Source organism: Aristolochia californica, unplaced genomic scaffold (genome assembly GCF_029961685.1).
Source record: "Aristolochia californica isolate CCGP_79_NKW_82.1479 unplaced genomic scaffold, dmAriCali1.0.hap1 SCAF_12, whole genome shotgun sequence".
NCBI classification, from domain to species: domain Eukaryota; kingdom Viridiplantae; phylum Streptophyta; class Magnoliopsida; order Piperales; family Aristolochiaceae; genus Aristolochia; species Aristolochia californica.
The window spans coordinates 20878800-20899558 of NW_027181793.1; the positions used below are offsets into that span (position 1 = coordinate 20878800).

A 20759-nucleotide genomic window follows, 5' to 3' on the forward strand; every position below is an offset into this window, starting at 1 on the left:
TGGGGTTGGGATAATATCAGAAGCTTACGAGATATTTAAATTGAAGATATACCCTTTAATTAGGCAAAAAAACCTAAAACAAATGCATGACCTTTTTTTTTATGCATTAATTGGTTACATACCTAACATGACTGCCTATGTATCCTTTTGAATAAATTTAGGATAATTTTTGAATATGACCTTTTTAGATGTTGTATTTCGAACACACTTATCTAGATGATAGATAATTTTTTACTATGACCTTGTAATTAAAATTGAATGAACAAATATGGCGTCTAAATTATTTAAAAGTAATGGAATAGTTGCATATTAAGTGAAATTACAAATTTACCCCTCTTTATTATTTTAAACAAAATAATTTTACATTAGAATAATAATTAAATTCAACCATATTTTTACTATATAAAAGGAAAAAAGTTGATCCATGGCCAACTCTTCCAGGCACATAGAGATAGAGGTGTCATGGGAGCCTGCCCTTGCTCGATTACTTTTTTGGTGGCTAGCAAATGAGGGGGGGAATGGGGGCATCCCATCTCTATGCATGTTCTGCAACAAAGAGAGAGGACCCAATTTTTTAATATAAAATTATTTTAATAATAGTAATAATAACTATATAAAAAAGTAATAATTAATACTCTTTAAAAGAAAAAAATACCTCATATATGGAACTAAATTATAGAAAGGCATTTTTAGAAGGATGTATTAAGAAATATTACATCTAAAATGATCATATTAAAAAATTACCCGTTAAATTAAGGTCTATTACCCTTGTAATTTTACCAAAGGTGTTTAAACACCTATATTAGTAAATATAATCAATTAACTCCGACTTTAACCTGTTTGGGCTATAACCCCTTATAGTCATGAGAGGGAAACAAGAGTGGACTCAAGTCCAATTTTCCTTTCTTAAAAAATTAAGCTATTTACAAGAATACCATTACCTTAATTTTACTATTAAAAATTAACATAAATATGAAAAATCTCAAAATAACACCAACATGAATGGAAATAAATATATCAAATATTATTTATTTTAAATAATTCATTTTAATTTTGATAATAAAAATAAAAATAGCTTATGATGGCAGATCAATCTATGAATGGAACATAGACTCTATGTCTGAATATCAGATTTTAGAGAATGTGTATATAGATCAAAAAGCCTATGATGGCAGATCAATCTATGAATGGAACATAGACGCTATGTCTGAATATCAAATTTTTGAACATTGTCGACGAATGCTTATGTATGCTACCATTTGTAGACAACATAAGAATTCAGATCAAGGAATAGCAGAAATGTTAACTGCTGGATTTTCTGGGCTCTTAAAAGGTTAGTGGGACAATATCCTCACTCCTGCCCAACATCATGAAATTTACAATTCCAAAAAGGTTATCAAAACTGAAGCAGGCCAAGCCTACCTAGGTGAGGATGATGCAGTTTATACCTTGATTTCATGTATTGTTCATCATTTTAATGGAAATTTAATGTCCACTACTGATAAGGGACGAGAGGCTTTGTAAAATCTTAGATGTCGAACACTTAGCCATTTTAGATGGTATAAAGATGTTTTCCTTACTAAGGTGATGCAAAAAACTGATGCCAATAATGAATATTGGAAAGCTAAATTTATTGATGGATTACCAACACTTTTTGCCAGTAAAGTACACAAAAGGTTAGGTAATGAGGTAGGAATAATCAACTACCAACAATATACATACTGTCTCCTTACCAGTGCTATCATCCAAGAAGGACTGACCTCATGTAATGATCTAAAACTTCAAGCTCAGCTTAAAAAACAGAATCTTACTGGAAAGCGAGAGCTTGGTGAATTCTGTGACCAATTTGCTTGTAACACAGGACCACAACCTTCCCATCAAAGGAAGGGAAAAGGGAAAGTCTCTCATTCAAAGAGACCAGAACCCTACTCACACCAGAGTAGGAGATATCCCAAAAGACAGTCTCATCATAAGACTCGTCATGAACCTAGGAGACCTCCTCCAAGACAGTCCTCTCATCAGAGACCACCTCCTAAGAGAAATTTTCCAGACAAACAGAAAATTGTCTGTTATAAATGTGGTAAATTAGGCCACTATTCGAATCGATGCAAAACAAAAGAGAAATTGAACCAACTTCAAATAGATGAAGGATTGAGAATCCAGTTGGCTAAAATTCTCTTAAATTTTGATTCTGGGGATGATATTGATTATGCCTCATCCAGCCAATCAGAAGAAGATCCAGACTGCAGTTGTTCTCATCTGCAATCTGTGGCTCAAATGCATCAGATTAATGTTCTTACTACTGATCAACAGCTTATGCTTACGAACATTGATCAAGAGGAAGATCCTCAAACCAAAAGATATTTAATCAAAGAATATCTTGATCAAATTCAAAGTACTTCAAAGAGTGCTCCCAGCCAAGGAGTCAAACCTTATTCTTTGAAGGAAATTATTGGTCGTTCAGAAGAAATTATTTCTTCTAAACAACCAGTATCAATCTCTTCATTACAAGGAGAAATTAAAGAAATCAAGCTTCAATTAAAAGAATTAAAATCCCTTTATAAAAAGCTTGAACAAAAATATGCACAAAATAGTGTACAACAAGAAAAGAAATCTGACGACTCTTTTCTCAATCAAATCACTAAAGTCATCTATCAAAGATGGCATACTATGATTAATTTAGTTATTGATCAGAACTTTGTCATTCCTAGATTGACAGCTCTGATTGATAGTAGAGCAGACTTAAACTGCATCACGGAAGGGTTAATTCCAACCCAATATTTTGAGAAAACAACTCAAACTTTAGCCAATGCTAATGGAGACAAAATGAAGATTAAATATAAACTAAATAATGCCTCCATCTGCACTAATAATCAGTGCATTATTACTGACTTTTTATTAGTCAAAAATATGATACAACAGGTCATATTAGGTACTCCTTTTTTGGAGAAAATTATGCCAATTAAAGGCATAGACAACCATGGAATTCATGGACAGGTGAATAATAAACCTATATATTTCTCTTTCAAATCTCCTCCTCAAATTAGTTTTATAAATGAGATTTCCGAATTGAGAAATGTGAAAGAACATCATCTTAGTTTCCTACATAAAGAAATCCAATTTTTAACCCTTGAATAGCAGTTGGAAACTATAGAGATCAAAGAGAAAATTAGTTCTCTTCAGAAATTATTAACCCAAGAAATTTGTAGTAACATTCCTACAGCTTTTTGGGATCGACATAAATATATTGTGTCTTTACCATATATTGATGGGTTCAATGAAAGAACCATTCCCACCAAAGCCAGGCCTAGTCAAATGAAACATGCTTTACTAGACCTCTGCAAAAAGGAAATCCAAAATTTGTTGGATAAGAAATTAATTAGAAAATCTTACTCCCCATGGAGTTGTACTGCTTTTTATGTTAATAAAAATGCAGAAAAGGAACGAGGTGTTCCACGATTAGTGGTTAATTATAAACCACTCAATGACTGTTTGAGATGGATTCGCTATCTTATCCCAAATAAAAAAGATTTATTAGACAGATTGTTTTCTGTTAAAATCTTTTCAAAATTTGATTTGAAATCTGGATATTGGCAAATTCAAATTCATGAAAAGGATAAATATAAAACTGCATTCACTGTGCCTTTTGGTCACTTTGAATGGAATGTTATGCCTTTCGGTTTGAAAAATGCTCCATCTGAATTTCAAAATATCATGAATGATATATATGCTTCTTATTCTGAATTTAAAATTGTTTATATTGATGATATCCTTGTCTATTCAGAATCTATTGATGCTCATTTTAAGCATTTACATGTTTTCAAAACAGTTATTCGAAAACATGGGTTGGTGATATTGACACCAAAAATGAAATTGTTTCAGACCTTTGTTAGATTTTTAGGTCACAATATTCATAAGGGAAAAATAGTTCCCATTGATAGAAGCATTGAGTTTGCTTCCAAGTTTCCTGATGAATTACTGGAGAAAACTCAACTTCAGAGAGTTCTAGGAAGTCTCAATTATATTGCGGATTATTATCCTCATCTTCCCCAAGACTCCGCAATATTACATAAACGACTCAGAAAGAATCCTGAGCCTTGGACTACCAAACATACCCAGGCAGTCCAATTAATCAAAAGTAAGGTCAAACAACTTCCTTATCTTAACCTTACCAACCCTTCTTATCCGAAGGTTGTAGAGACAGATGCCTCCCATATAGGCTATGGTGGCATATTAAAACAAAGAAATCCCTCTGGTAAAGAAGAACTTGTTCGATTTACCTCTGGTAACTGGCATGATGCACAGATTAATTATTCTACTGTTAAACAAGAAATATTGGCCATAATTAAGTGCATTCATAAATTCCAGGATGATTTATTAAATCAAAAATTCCTTTTAAGAGTTGATTGTTCAGCAGCCAAATCGATTCTTAAGAAGGATGTGAAGAATCTTACTTCCAAACAAATCTTTGCCAGATGGCAGGCGGAATTAAGCGCCTTTGATTTTGATATAGAACATATCAAAGGAGAATTAAACTCCTTACCTGATTTTCTAACCCGTGAATTTCTCCAGGGTCAAAATCATGTATAACCCCGCAAGGGGCAATCCACTCCCAATGAGAGGACGTGGTAATCAACAATCAAGAGGCCGAGGCCGAAAGAATCCAGAAAGAGGAAATTCCTCAGACAAGAAGGGCAAAACCCCAATGTCATATAAGGAGACACTTGAAGTCGAACCAGAGTATATTACTCTTCCGGATACGGAAACAATTTTGCTCCTCAATAAAGAGGACCTTGAGGGTACATTGGATTCCTGGGAGATGTTACAGAAATGGCTTGGAGAAGCCTACTGTCCCATCCGTGCAGGAAAACGATGGTATTCCTTTGAATCCATTTTGGTTCATCTGAATTCTATATCAGTGCATCATACACTGACTAATGTGGCTAAATGGGATAGCCCAAGAGCGTACAACAAATGTACAATACAAAGATTCATGCATCCCTCAACATGGGGAAAATTTGATTTAGCTAAAGCAGTTAACCTTCCTAATGTAATGATAAGGAATTTAATTATTGGGATTATATGGATTCCTGGTATAATACTTTTTATTACCAAAATCCCTCCCATAGGCATTCCTGGTTTTTCCAATGGGAAAAGAATGTCTTTCAGAGGTCATTACCTCTACCCAGTTAGGTATTTGCATGGTGGAACAAATTTGGGCCACCCATTTCTATATTACTTGAGCCCATTAAGGCTTGTTTTGTGAAATGGACTCTATCTAGTCCTGAGCTTAAAACTCTGGGTTATGAAAAACCCCCAAAGAATTGGGATAGTCTTATCTTCTTTATGGTATTTTCTCTACCATGGATTTGGAGATGGGATTGTACTACAAGCTTTAATGATAAAAGCCTACCAGTGTTATTAAGAACATTTCATGTTCATTGGTGGAAAAATTTCCCCAACATTGATACCAAAGTCGCAGAAATTAAGTCTGCTACCATGCAAAATGAAAATAATCTTGGATTGCATCGAGTCCCGGAAGTCCATTATGACTCCAACAATTTATTTGCAAATTTCAAAACTCAATTGAAGAGTTTGATTCCGAATATATCGAAAAAAGATATTATGAAAAAATTATTAGAATCAATGAAGGATTCTATGACTCCTAAGTACAATGATGGCACATCTTCTTCTCACCCTGTCGATGACAACATGTCCGTTTCGGAACCGTCAGCTGCAGAAGATGAAGACATTGATGACTTTACCAGTACCGAGCATGATGATAATGTTAATGAATTCCTACCGGATAGTTAGCCACCCGATGAGGATCCGGAAGAATATATTAATCTTATGTTGCAGGCATTTAAAGCAACATCTAAAAAGAAATAATTTTGCAGGATATGACTATGACAGATAAATCTGTTCCAGATTTGTCGGCCAAGTCCGTCCAAAAGCTACAGAGGAAATCTTATCCTCCGGCCCACAGTTGGCTTATTTGTCATATCACGCCAAGCTCATACAGTATCTTTGGTCGGCCATTTTCTATAAAGTCACACGCATAGGATGCCGCCAGCTGCCGCCTGCATAGGATAAGAGTAAAAGCTCTTCGTCAACAAAAGATGTTATGGGACCAAGCCCATAAAGGGTCTTGTCCTAATCTCAATCATGGAGATCAAGATGATAAGGATGATAACGATGATCAAGATGATGACTCATCCATGAATCTCAATTATAGAGATATTGACTCACAACCACCTCAATCATAGAGGTTACTTTTTGTATTAGTGGTGGATTTCAAATATTTTCAAATCCACGTTAGTTCTCTCCTTCTATATAAGGAGTTAGTTTCATTAGGTAAGGCATCACTTGAAAAACCTTCCCCTTTGTCATCAAGGTTGCCTACTCGTGTGTTGCAGTATTGAAGTTTTCTGTAAGTACTTTATGATATTGTGAATAAATTAGTAGTGAGTTAAAGTTATTCTCTGCCTGTATCTCCGGTTACTTGCCTGCTGTAATTATAGAGAGAGAGAGAGAGAGAGAGAGAGAGAGAGAGGACCCAATTTTTTAATATAAAATTATTTTAATAATAGTAATAATAACTATATAAAAAAGTAATAATTAATACTTTTTAAAAGAAAAAAATACCTCATATATGGAACTAAATTATAGAAAGGCATTTTTAGAAGGATGTATTAAGAAATATTACATCTAAAATGATCATATTAAAAAATTACCCGTTAAATTAAGGTCCCTTGTAATTTTACCAAAGGTGTTTAAACACCTATATTAGTAAATATAATCAATTAACTTCGACTTTAACCTGTTTGGGCTATAACCCCTTATAGTCATGAGAGGGAAACAAGAGTGGACTCAAGTCCAATTTTCCTTTCTTAAAAATTTAAGCTATTTACAAGAATACCATTACCTTAATTTTACTATTAAAAATTAACATAAATATGAAAAATCTCAAAATAACACCAACATGAATGGAAATAAATATATCAAATATTATTTATTTTAAATAATTCATTTTAATTTTGATAATAAAAATAAAAATAGGTAGACCTAAGCTTATGCAGACTTGGTTCCATTCTCCTTTCTCTTAATAAAAAAAAATGTGTGGGGTACATAAGTAATGTAGGATCCACCATATGTGGCCTCATATTGCTTATGTAAGATATACAAAATCACTGGTGAAAGTATTTAATGGCCAAGGTATATAAGTAATTATAATGACTTTACAGTATTTTCGGTGGGGGCCTAAAGAGAAATCTATTAAAATAAGGGCCTATTTTAATATTAAGGACACGCTAGGGGACTGATAGGAAAAGAGTGTAAATTTTGAAGCTTTTACAGCTAAGCAAATGGAGGAGTACGAAGCAAGCCTCATTTTGGTGATCGAAGTGAACCGTGGCAAGGCTGGGCCAAACTTTCATTTGGTTTGCTTCATTGAAAACCTTCCCGCGGGTCGATCAAGAACCTTGCCCCACAAAAGGCCTTAATTTTTTCAAAATATTTTAATTAAAAATTAAAAATTATAATAAAATAAATAATATAATTAATTTAATATTTTAATTTTAAAAAAATATTTATAATGGTTTTGGTATTTAGCTGGTCTGGATTCTGGGTTGAGTTTCTAAAATGGTCCAACAGAAGGTGGGTTTGGGTGTAATTTCTGGTTTGGTCTTTGACTTGGGGAGTGAAGACAAGGCCTATAAAATGCCATCTTTGCTTCGTGAGTAAGAATAGCCTCTCTTCCAACTTTCTCTGATATCTCTTCTTCATCAAAGGCTCTTCAGGTTCGAGCTTTTAATTCTCGTTTGTCCTTCTGATTTTTTTTATAATTTTTTTTCAGGTTGAATTTATTTGATGAAGAGTTCGATATTTAGATCGAAATGTTTTTTTTTGTAGGGTTTACGGTTTTACTGGTGTTCGTATTTTTGCATTGGGTTTGGTTATTATCAGGGTTGATTTATTATTCCAACTGCTCTTAACTATTTTTTAATACCATTTCTTGGTTTCTAGTTGTTGATTCTGATAAATGTTTTGCAAAGTAGAGGTTTGAATAGCTAGATCAGTAGGATTGTTCTTTTTTATATTTATCCTTTTGCGTTATGCATTGTGATGTTTCTGGGTTTTCTATTGGCTCATTTTTGTTCGTCTTCTGCGCGATATGTTTGTTAGCTATGTGCGTTATGCATTGTGATGTTTCTGGGTTTTCTATTGGCTTATTTTTGTTCGTCTTCTGTGCGATATGTTTGTTAGCTATGTGCGTTATGCATTGTGATGTTTCTGGGTTTTCTATTGGCTCATTTTTGTTCGTCTTCTGCGCGATATGTTTGTTAGCTATGTCGTCTCTGCCGCTGGACCCTGTCAACATTTACTTGCCGTGGTTATATTTTTGACAGAATGCGTTTGTACTCTGATTAGATACTTTGGTGTTTGATGCTTTTACATTTGCCCCAGGTGTCTGACTTTTTTTCGTTATTTTTAATACAGAAGGTGCGTGCTCTGCAAATGTCTGTTAAACCCAGCAAAGAGTATTCGTGGCTTCTCCTTTGTGAAATTTTTTTTCTGTATCGCAATAACTTGTGGTGCTCTAGACTTTTCTTGTTCCGGCACTGGACTTGACGAATTTTGGTTCTTGGGTTTCTGAAGAAATTTTTGACTGTGGCATTTTTTTTGTACCAAAGCTATTTAATTTGCGTATTAAAGGATTCAACAACTTTGTTTGTGAAGAAATCTACATTGGAAATTGGAAGATGGCAAAGAATACTCTTCCCCCAGGCTTTCGATTTCATCCGACAGATATGGAGTTAGTTCGGTACTATTTACGAAGGAAAGTAATGGGAAAGCGTCTTTGCATTCAAGCTGTTGCTGTACTTGATATCTACAAATTTTCACCCTGGGAACTGCCTGGTATGTAGGCTAGGTTCAACATTTGAATTTTATTATTATCGGCATGTGGTGCTATTTTGTGTCTGAGCTTATATTTTTGTTGTTCTTGATTTTTTTCAATGTCTTTATAGTTGGAACATCACCTTGCATAGCCTTTGTGTAAATGTTGACAGCAGTGTGAACTTCCCTTTGGTACTGCAGAGAAATCATGCTTACGAAGTAGAGACCTCCAGTGGTACTTCTTTTGCCCTCGGGATAGAAAGTATGCTATTGGACCGAGAAAAAATCGTGCTACTGAAGCTGGGTATTGGAAAACAACAGGGAAAGACAGAAGTATTTCCTATAATTCCAAAATTCTTGGAATGAAGAAAACATTGGTTTATCATGAGGGTAGGGCACCAAAAGGAACTAGAACTGATTGGGTCATGCATGAGTACAGGCTTGAAGATCAGGAAGTAGTTGATGCAGGCTATTCACAGGTACAGTAAGTCATCTTGCTGTTCATCTTCGTGTTTTATTTATTTTCTTTGAATAGTTCTTTTAGTGAGTAACCTAATCTCTTCGTTTTATTTATATTCTATGTATAATTTTTTTAATAGCTTACTTATAATGTTATAATTCTTTTATTTATATAAGGTTAAAATGAAAATTTCTTAATGTATGACTGTAAATATATTAAGAAATGAACATTTTTTTAAGTTATTCTGTATGAAAGGCATATATACGTATCTATGTTCTATGAGAACAAAATACGAGCTTTTGTGAATGTCATTTTTTGTTTAGTCATACTAGTGGTTACTATATCTACTGTAAAATATTGTTGGCAGTCTGGCTTGGATAAGAATTCTTGAAGAAGAAGAAGACCTGCATTAAAAGAAAATTTTAAAAAGGAATAAAACATTGTTAGATACTGACATTTCTTAGTAAGGAAGAAATTGTTTCTACCCTAAGATCTCTCATAATTTGAAAACCCTTTATCTCATGGTATATATATGGGAAAAAGGAATATGGAACTAAGTCTATCTAAGTTTAGGTGGCCCCATGTTTAATTTAGTTAAGGAATAGTCCCACATGGATTAGTGAGTACAAAGATCTTGAGTTTAATAGTTGAGAAAGAGGTTGAGGTTTCCTAAGTTGGCTAGTCATTTTGGGATGGGCCTTGGACCCAACTTCACTTGGTATCACAGTAGTTACTCATTTGTGGGCCTACACATAAACTATCCACTTGTAGAGCCACAAAAGAGGGTTTACACCTAAACTATTCACTTGTAGAACCACAAAAGAGGGCCTACACCTAAAATTGTCCACTTGTAGAGCCACAAAAAGAAGGCTTACACGTGAGGGGGATTGTTAAGGAATAGTTCCACATGGATTAGTGAGTACAAAGATCTTGAGTTTATTAGTTGGGAAAGACGTTTCTTAAGTTGGCTAGTCATTTTGGGATGGGCCTTAGACCCAACTTCACATGGTATCGGAGTGGGTACTTATATGTGGGCCTACACCTAAATTATTTACTTGTAGAGCCACAAAAGAGGGCCTACACCTAAATTATTTACTTGTAGAACCACAAAAGAGGGCCTACACCTAAATTATCCACTTGTAGAGCCACAAAAGAGGGCCTACACCTAAATTATCCACTAGTAGAGCCAACACAAGGTGTACACCTAAAAATTATCTACTTGTAGAGCCACAAAAGAGGGCCTACACCCAAATTATCCACTCGTAAAGTTACAAAAAAGGGTTTACACCTAAATTATCCACTTGTAGAACCACATAAGAGGACCTATACCTAAACTATCCATTTGTATAGCTACAAAAGAGGGCCTAAGGAATAATCCTGAATGGATTAGTGAGTACAAAGATCTTGAGTTTATTAGTTGGAAAGAAAACTTCCTAAGTTGGTTAGTCATTTTTGGATGGGCCTTGGACCCAACTTCACAAATTCAAGTATCAATTTTAAATTTAATGACATGAAAACTTAAATTTTCGTAATAGTATAACAAATTATTATCCTATGCATTGATGATTGACGTGCATTTTTGTTTGTTTTCTTTTTTTTATCATTTTAATGATAAAATGGAGAAATTGACATTGATGTAAATGTGATAAGGTAATTGACATTCTTGTAGATTATGTGAATTTTGTAAGGAAGAAAAAGTTGGGTGCAGCTAAGGTTGTCTGGACTTGTGTTTTTTTGAATCTAGTTTTGTTCTATAATTTTAAATATTACATTAATCTATTAAATCACTGAAAATATGAGGGAAACCTATGATTTTAGTTTTTTTATTCTTTATTTTTTTGCTTCATAGTATCTTGTGGATACTCAAGAAACAGGATGGTCAACATTGGAAATATTGGTTGGAATGATAAATTCGGTATCAGGCACTTCCAAATCTAATATCTATCAATTAATATGAGATTTATCAGTTATATGGAAATCTAAGCTATTGGTCTTCAAGTTTTTTATTGTGTCAAATTGTATCCTTGCATATCTTATTATTACTTCAAGTTAATCATAATTTTTATTCGAATATTGAAAAAGTATGTTTGAGAATATAGATGGAACCATTTGGCTTATATTTAAGTATTTAAAATGTAAATTATAATATTATATTTAAATGTCTCAAAATTTTGAATTCTAAATTTTTTATACTCTTTTTGTAGCCAAAATTTTGTATAAAATTTTAAATTATTAATCTGATTTATGTGTACATATTTGTCTCCAAATTTCCTACTGTGTCTTTTCATATTTGGTGAACATGGGGAGTCTTGGTGGAGTGCTTATCTAGCATTCCACAGCCTTGCTTGTGATGCATGCGTCTGGTTTCTTGTTATTTATGGTTTTATTTTATTATGTTTTATTCTATTTCATGCATCCAGAAGCTTATAAAACATCTAGCAATTTTCTCTATATAATGCATATCTGTTTTTTTGTTTCTCTTGCGTTTGTCAATACATTCTGCTACTGAATTGATACACGTGCAATTGTTCTATTTCCAGGCGTATCCATTTTTCTTTCTCTCGTGTAAACTTTTTTTTTTTTTTTTTTTTGAGTAAAAGGTGTAAATGTCAATAAAAGAGTGAAGAGTATAATACCTAGCTAAAAAGGACCTTCCTCCACGATAAGGTGTTGGAGGGAAACGCTTAATTTAGCCTGAGTATCCACTAGATGATTAGCTGATCTAGGAATGTATTTCCAATTACATTGCAATTGAGAAAATAAATTACAGATATCATAAAATAGATCCCAATGCCGCCAATGAGGTTTAGAGGACTTCTCACACTAGTTGATAACAACTCTTGAATCTCCTTCAATGCAAAGGGGGTCCACCAACCGTTGCTTGAAAATTTTTAAACCATTATACAGCCTAGAAAGCTCAACAGTAGTTGAGTCTGATACTCTGAATGGCCCAGCAAAAGAGAAAAGAAGATTTCCATTTTTCGTCATGGATGACTCCCCCATATCCAGTAGGCCTAGGGCAGCCAAGTGCGATTCCGTCAAAATTTAATTTGAAGTGTCCCATCGGAGGAGAGGACCAAGTTTCCATATTCGGGGGGCGGGATGGGAAAGACATTTCAGCTACCAACCGCCAGTTTGCTCGTAAGTTGGAGCCTTTTAAATTTTGAAGTTCTTTACGCACGAGTATCCACGTGGAAACTTGGCTCACAATTCTTTCAATCAAAATGTTACTAGGAAGAGATTTTATATTGAATTTTCGATTATTTCTTTCTTTCCATAAGGCCCAGATGATATGGCCAACGCAGCAAGAGATAAGTAATTTTCCGAGCTTAGGAAGATGAGCACTAGTAATAGTGAGGATTGTGGATGAGAGATTCTAAGAAGGGCAATATTGTAAACCGATTTTGTTGAGGAGGCCAGTCCAGACAGTGTAGGCAATGTAACAAGATGTGGCCGGCAGTTTCGGGAGGGTTTGGCAGAAGGGGCATAGGGGGTCCTGAACAGGAGTTCCTTGACAGATTAAAGAATCGGATGTGAGAATTTTGTTTCAGCATGTGCTCCAAATAAAGAACTTCGCTTGAGGAGGCACGAGTAAGGACCACGCAATGGCGCCGGGTTGGTTGGTTTGAAGGGCGTAGAGGGAAAGCAAGAAGTTGTAAGTTGAGGCAGTAGAAAGTGTACCTTGTTGGCATGGAGTCTAGATGAGTGAGTCAGGTACATTTCTAAACCGTACCGATGATAGACAGGTGATTAGGTTAGAAGCTTCTAGTGCTTCAGCATTTGACAACGCTCTTCGAAGATTTAAGTTCCATTCACCGGAATTTGTCCTTTGGTCAGAAATGGTCACATCCTTATTTCTTGCCAAGGAAAAGATTTGACAATGGCTGATATTAACTCTGCTTGGCCCACCCACCAATCTGACCAGAATTTTGTCAAACATCCCGTACCAGTGTAGCATTTGATTGCGTTTTTGAATTCAGGCAACAGTTTTACAATCTTTTTTCACACGGGAGAAACCTTATTATATCTTCCACTTTTTGTCCATCAACCAGTAATTTTGTTTGCTTTAGCAGCAACAATAGTCCGCCAAGATCAAATCAAGTTGCACATTAAATTTCCAGATCTATTTAAGTAAACAATGCAGAGCTTGTTGTTGCAGTATCCCGGATCCCAAGGCCTCCCATGGCAATTGGTTTACATACCTCTGCCCATTTCACGATGTAGTAATTTCTTTCACTGTTTGGCCCACCCCACAAAAATCTCCTTTTTAGGAATTCAAGTCTTTTTCGAATTGAGACAGGACAACGGTACAAGGAAAGGAAATAAGAAGATGTGAATCTGAAACAACTGAGGGTTGTTTGCCCTTTTTGTTGCAGGAAGTTGCAATGGATTCATGTTCTTGTAGGTGTCCATCTTTTTAACAGTTCATTAACTATTTATTATTGTCGTGTAGTTGTCTGCTCCAATTTTTTTGGATCAGACAGCATCTTAAAGTCATTTTGACTCTGCTGTGGTAAGTAGTATAGTGGGTCATTGTTTCAACTGTTATATGTATAAAACTTATTACTTCTAAGACCAAATTGACTTTATATGATTGATCACTAATGCTTCTAAAATATCAGGACATCATGTCGTTTGTGTTTTTTTTTTCTTTTTTGAAACTCCATGATCACCTCAATACATATTCTTTTGTTTTGTTTTGAAAATTTTGTCTGGCCTATATCTGATCAATAATGTTGAGTAATCTTGAAATTAGTGTATCGTGTCTAATTGTTTCATGAGGGGCAGCCCTGCTCCAATGAGCATAAGGATTATGATAATTCCTCTTTCATGTTACAATGTTGTCTTCATTTAGTAAATGTTTGATATTCATTTCTTGATTTTTTGTTTTTGACTTGTTTCACCTTTTGTTCTTTGTTCCGTCCTCTTTTTCAATATTTTTGTGATGTCAAGGATAGTTTTCGTTGAATCTCCTATTGCAGGATGCATATGTGCTCTGTCGAATATTCAAAAAGAGTGGGCCAGGTCCCAAAAATGGTGAGCAATATGGAGCACCCTTCAAGGATGAAGAGTGGGATGCTGATGATGAAGATGTTGAGGAGCATCACCTTTTACCATATGCTTCTTCAGATCCTGGTTCCTCATCCAGTGATGACCATCACCTTGTTACCAGTGGGAATGACCAGAAGGAAGTTCATGACTCAAGAGCAGCTCCAGCAGTTGGTGTGGAAAAAGTAGGTGATGAGCTGCTGCAAGAAATTTTAGTGGTGATCGCTGGTTCTGATGCTGCTGCTGCGTCTACCATTAATGAGGTGGGTCAACTCTCGTATAGGCATTTGTATTTTAGTGCATTCATATCTGTGTTCTAATTGAATTTGGATTGCAGCAGTCGAGTTTGGTAGGTAATAAATCTCTACAAGACGATGATTCTGAGATCTTTAACAATCTGGAAGACATCAGCATTAAGGGAGGTTGGAACGCAAATGATCAAATATGTATCGAAGAAGAAAATTATATGACAATGGACGATTTCTCATTCCCAATTGAAGGTGATTTTTCTGCTGTCTCAGAGGTAAACAAACCACCTATGCTGTTCTTCTTTGCAACCTCTGTCCCATTTGAAGTTTTCTTCAGTTGTTTGAAGGTCAGCGATTCGATTATTCTGATCTACATTTTGGTTTTATGGTACAGATTGATCATGCTACTAGTGCTACAGCATGGGAGGAAGGCGTACAAAATAACCAGTGGCCATTATGACATGGGCAACAACTTCTTTGTTCTCGGTCCCTGTTTAAAATATTGTGCCAGTTTTTTCACAATGCACAATTAGGGGCCTCCACTTACCCTACTATTTGCTATAGCTGTTGCTAGTCTTCTGATCTACTCTCTCTCTCTCTCAGAGATCAAATTTCTCCTAATCATGCTGTGATCAAATTCGTAAAATGGCCAATCATTCTATCTTGCCCGACTTGTCGATTCAAAATGGTTGTGGAGAGTGTGAAACTAGCCATTCTTTATTTTCAATTTTATTTTTTCTTCCTAGTCAAATTTGCATTCTTAGGATTTTCATGTATGTAAATAGGAAAAGAGTTTCTACTTTCTCATTGCTTGAGGCCAATTAGATTACGTAATGTTGATTAGGGTTCATCCAGAGTTGGTTTTTTGTAAGGTTAAAGTAGTTGAAGAAGCTGTAAATTATAAAAATAAAAGAGATTGATTGTGTGGATTGGTCTGTTCAACTGTGGAAGTGGCTTTCTATTTATTTTCTTTGGGGGGACGGTGAAGGACAGGACCAGCATCGGAATGGCCAAAGTGGGAAGCAGCAACTCCCTTTCCAATCTCGACGTCGCCATAGTGAAGGCCACCCGGCACGAGGATCAACCGGCGGCGGAGAGACGTATCCGTGAGATCCTCAGCCTCACCTGTTACTCCCGCGCCCAAGTCAGTGCCTGCGTCAACAGCATCTCCAGGCGACTTAACAAGGGTGACCCTCATTACCCTCATTCTAATCCACCGCCTCGTCATCTTGGGTGACCCTGCCTACGAGCTGGAGATCTTCTTCTCCACCCGCCGGGGCACCCGGCTGGTGAACATGACCGACTTCTTCTAACAATGGTCCAAAACAGTCGGAATCGCCAGATCGTCGGAGTACCAGGATGTGGAGAAGATACCGTAAAGAAACTCGATATCATGGCCCTATTCATCCGAGACAAATCTGCTTTTGCCCATAGCCGTAGGCTCAAAAGCCAGGCTCAAAAGCGGGTGGCTGCTCAGGAAGCCAAGGTGGAAGAGCCGCTTGACGATATGGATAGCATTAAAGCTTTTCCGACGCCGTCGAGTTCACAGGAAATCGTCGTCCAGGAGGAGAAGGAAGAGAAAGAGCCCAAGAAAGAAGAGGATAAGAAGATCTGTACTCAAACAGAGGCAGATTTGTTGAAATTGCAGTCTCTTGTTTTTGTAGGAAGGGTCATTGTAATGTAGAGTGTATATCAATTACATTTTACTGGGGCTTCTCATTTGACCCTTTAATCCATGAATGGTTCTCACTTAGACAATATGAGCAAGCCTCATTGGACTTTGTTAATACTTGTTTTGAACTCCTTTTAAGTTTTTCTCTCAAGGTTGCCAAAATTAGTTTCATAATCAATGGGGGGGCATACACAAACATTTAAACCACAATGAACATAGTTTTTTATAGTTTACAATTGTATTTCAGATTTCTAATTCATTCCCAAGGACTTTTCACGGTGGAGTTAAAGATTTACTAAGCTTGGGTTATCAAACGACACTTAGAACATTTTATCTCTAAGTAAATTACGATGTTACTTCGGGGCTTACCCTACTCAATTGACTACAATAGCCAATTTACAAAAACTCACCTTTACTTAGGAATATAACAACGAACTGGGCACACATCTTCGAGAGAAACAAAAGGTTAAACTACACTAAAACTTGATTGGGAGAGAGAAACACATCATTTCTATAAATTGATATTCTGTCAATTTGCCAACCTTGTTTCGATACTATATTAAATTTCTAGAACAGAGAAATAATTCATTGTCTTGCCTATAACTAAGTACAATGAGTCTCTATTTATAATAGATGACAAAGTAGAATCAGGTAATAATTAAACTACCCTTATCCTAATTATTCCCAAAGTCAAACATTGAAAGATAAGTCATAAAACAACTAAATAGTTGAACATAAATAAAATAATAAAATAATTGAAACATGTTTAAACAAGGATTCTTTCGTTAGACTTCCTTCCCATAAGACTCCTCTTAGACTCCATATTAATTTTGACTATGAATTTTTTTACTATGAGAATCATGTAAAACTCGTCCATACAAATTCTTCAACAACACTCACTGTTAACATGCCCCTTCTTTCCAAAGTAAGCGCACACAATCATTTTTATATTAGAGGAACTCATTTTTTTTAATGGAAAAATAGTATTGAATGTATTTTTTTAAAAAAAAATTGGATTTAATTTTTACCTAATTTTCCTAAGTTATTTTTTTTTTTCATTTTAAGCTCTAATTTCTAGTTTTTTTTTTTTTTTTAATGTTAGAGATACTTCTATTTAAGAAGAGTCCTCCCAAACATGTGTCCAATAGGCTGCCAAAAAGTAAAATTTTGAAGTGCTCTTGATACTAAACTCAATTTTAAGGATTTAGGCATTTCAAGCTTTCAAAGGAAGTCAAAACTTGTGTATTTTCTTTTAGAGATAAGTATTTCAATTTTTGTTCTTTAAAATCTCGTTTAAATAACTAGAACAGATTGTTGAATGTGTGCGTAGTTATTTTAAGATATATTTGATTTAACATTTGCACCTTGAGTGCTTGGTTGACTTCCACTTAAAGCTAGATTTGCAAGCCCTTGTTTGAATCTTAATTTACTAGGGCATTTGAGGGGGATTGTTGCAAAACATTGGAATTTGGAGAAAGAATTTCAGAAATCCAAGTATCTACATGCATTCACTTTGAAGTTTATAGATTATACTTGGTCAAGTACGCTAAACTAGTGTCAATGCACTTTAAAATTATTCATTAAGGTTCATATTATTATTCATTGGCTATACATTGAAATCATTTATTCTATTGAATTGTTTTGAAAGTATTCCTCAATGAGAAAAATCAATCCGAGATTTACTTTGACCTTATCTTCTTAAATGAAATCATTAAGGACTATTTAAGTTGTTGATTATATTGAGTAGGTACTTAGAATTGGTGTACTTGTTTGTTTATGCTTAGATTGCAACATTCGTTTATTGGGAGGCATTTATAGTTGGGCTGTATTGTGCGCATGTAACCCTTGCAAATTAGGTCAAGCTGTAGGTAGGCAAAACCATCCACACGTCAATTTGATTGAGTGAAGACGTTTCTTGCTAAAGAAGAAGGTTGTGAAGCTTTGTTTGTTGTTGTGTGAGTCGTAAGACCTTGTATAAACAGGTAATGCTAAAATTCCTACATGGGTCTATGCTTGTGTAGTCTACTTAGGTGCTGAAAAATGTCATTGTGGATCTATACTTGTGTAGTCTAGTTATAAGTTGCTGGAAAATCCCTTTGTGTGTCTAGGTTGCATGTCTAATTTGTTCTTGTAAATATATGCGAGGGTATTAATTATAAATTGGCTATTATGGTCAATTGAGTGGCACAAATCCCTATTTAGGCATCATTAATTGGCTTTAGGGGTAATTTGATGTAAGTGGCCCTTGGCAACTCTAACATAGTAGAGAACTCCAAGGTGCAAAATACCTTGGGAGTGGACAAGCAATCGAAGATAAGATTGTGAACCACTACAAAAATTTGTGTGTTCTTTTTGTAATTACGAGACCACAATGGAATAACATTAATTTAAATCAAATATTTTGGGTAGAAGAAATGAACAAAATGTAATCACAACAATTAATCAAGTAAAGGTAGATGCCAAGCACAGATGCTACTACATCAACCCATCATTGTTTATCAAAAGAAGAGCCCCCAATGCACCCCCAAGCATTAAAATTCTCATAAATTGAGTTAGACAACATGCATTGTGTGGATGGAATGTAAAAAATGTTGCATGAGTTACAAGGCAACTTCTTCTATGGTACCCACATAAATTTTTGTGACACAAATTATTGCTGACAAACACAATCTATTGGGGTTGTATTGAGAGAGTCTTGTATGAGTGTCTCCTGTTGATGTTGATCTCACCTACTGCCAATGGGCATATTTTTTTGTATTGAATTGCAATAATTATTTGGTCCTAAATGGTCTGTGTTTCCAATTATGGTTCAGTCTTGACTTAGTTTTGGCAAATGTGGAAGTGGGAGTTGAGTACATATAGAGTGAGACAACTCTTTTAAGTTCTTGTTTAGGACATGAGATATAGATGTAAGTAGTAGACGAGAGGATGAAGGAAAGTGCCCATGACTAAAGAACAATGTGGGATCACTCCATCCTCTTTACAAAGAGATGTCTAAAGAGGGTATAAGGGATATAAATATATATGTATGTAAAGTAACAAATTATATAGTGAGAGGTATCACAGTCACATTGTGAGGTGAAGCTCTGGGGTGATGAATTAACAACAGTTGAATCACACGGTTGGTAGGACATAATGTTGGTTCCATTATTAGGCAAAAATGTCGAATGAAAATCAATCGCATCAAAGTTGGCATTTACTTTTGTAAATAGGAGGGTTATCATAAGGAGAATAGGAATTTTACCTTGGAGAGGCTCTACATGAAGGTGATTAATAATCTACATAGCCCTCACACATGCTTCAACCCAAAACTAAGTGGGAACCTTACTTTGAAACATAATGGCCAATCCAAATTCAACTATGTGTCTTTGTTTTCTTCCCACTACCCCATGTTGTTGTGGGCTTCTAAGACGAGAAACTCACCTAATAATACTATGTTGTTCAAGATAAGATGTAAATAATGAAGAAAAGTACACACCTCCAATATCTGAGTGTAGAACCTTAACCTTATGAGAAAATTGAGTTTCAACCATTTTTTTTTTAATTTAACAAAGGTATTAAAGCCCTTTGTTGAAGTAATATGAGTCACATCTATTGTAATTAAGCGAGTGAGTGGCATGATTAATAATGATAGATTTTATGTTCCTTTTCTTTACTCATGTATTAGGATTTCTACCATAAAACTATAAGTATCAAGCTAAGAGGGAAGCACAAAAATCCGTGCTCTTATTCACTTGATAGCCCTAGAGTATTTGCTGAGGACCCAAATACACTTGATAACCCTGAAGTTAAACTTGTTTTGGTGAGGACCCAAAGTATGAACAAATGAAACACACCCAAATACTCGAAGTGGAAATTGGAAAGCAGACGAATCATGAATAACATGGAGAATGGTGTACTCTCATGTAATACATTAGAAAGCATGTAATTTATTTAAAAAAATAAAACTAGGGCAAATTCATGGGCAACATAAGTGTCCTTACAACTTCAACAAGATGTTTGTTCTTCCTTTTTGAGATACCATTGTGTTGTGGTATATACACACAAGAAGATTGATGGATAATGACTTTTTGTTGGCATAGATTCTGAAACTAGGAGGAAAAAATTTCCTTTGCATGATTGAACCTAAATATTTAAATTTTTCTTTAAAACTATGTCTCAAACAGAAAAAATAAAAATAATTAAAGAGAGTAAACACTCCAAGTCATTTCATGATTCATCTGCTTTCCAATTACCTCCTCGTGTATTTGGGTGTGTTTCAATTGTTCATAATTTGGGTCCTCATCATAACAAGTTTAACTCCAAGGTTATCAAGTGTATTTTCCTGGGATACTCAAAAAATCAAAAAGGTTATGTGTGTTATTCACCAAGCCTCAAAAAGATCTTTGGTCTCTACTGGTGTAATATTTTTTTAAGATTATTTATTTCTAGG

At 35.0% G+C, this 20759-nt stretch overlaps 1 protein-coding gene across 3 annotated transcripts; it reads left to right on the plus strand.

Moving 5' to 3' along the window:
• The first annotated feature begins 7744 nt into the window (after window positions 1–7744).
• On the plus strand, window positions 7745–15462 carry LOC137946502 (NAC domain-containing protein 82-like). Of its 3 annotated transcripts, XM_068792826.1 has the most exons (7): window positions 7763–7799; window positions 8500–8540; window positions 8740–8919; window positions 9100–9377; window positions 14341–14670; window positions 14745–14930; window positions 15050–15462. In XM_068792826.1, exons 3-7 carry the CDS (start codon window positions 8763–8765, stop codon window positions 15113–15115), a joined length of 1017 nt encoding a protein of 338 aa, XP_068648927.1. In that variant the 5' UTR covers window positions 7763–7799; window positions 8500–8540; window positions 8740–8762; the 3' UTR covers window positions 15116–15462. The 3 variants fall into 3 exon arrangements, with proteins under 3 accessions (XP_068648930.1, XP_068648927.1, XP_068648928.1); XM_068792829.1 differs by having other exon boundaries at window positions 7745–7799; window positions 8500–8919; window positions 14748–14930; XM_068792827.1 differs by lacking the exon at window positions 8500–8540 and having other exon boundaries at window positions 7783–7799.
• The last annotated feature ends 5297 nt before the right edge of the window (window positions 15463–20759 follow it).

Coding starts and splice junctions, on each gene's coding strand:
- LOC137946502 (XM_068792826.1), top strand. CDS start 8,763: ATGGCAAAGAATACTCTTCCCCCAGGCTTTCGATTTCATCCGACAGAT. Junction 9,378..14,340: donor TTGATGCAGGCTATTCACAG/GTACAGTAAGTC, acceptor CTCCTATTGCAG/GATGCATATGTGCTCTGTCG. Junction 14,931..15,049: donor ATTTTTCTGCTGTCTCAGAG/GTAAACAAACCA, acceptor TTTATGGTACAG/ATTGATCATGCTACTAGTGC.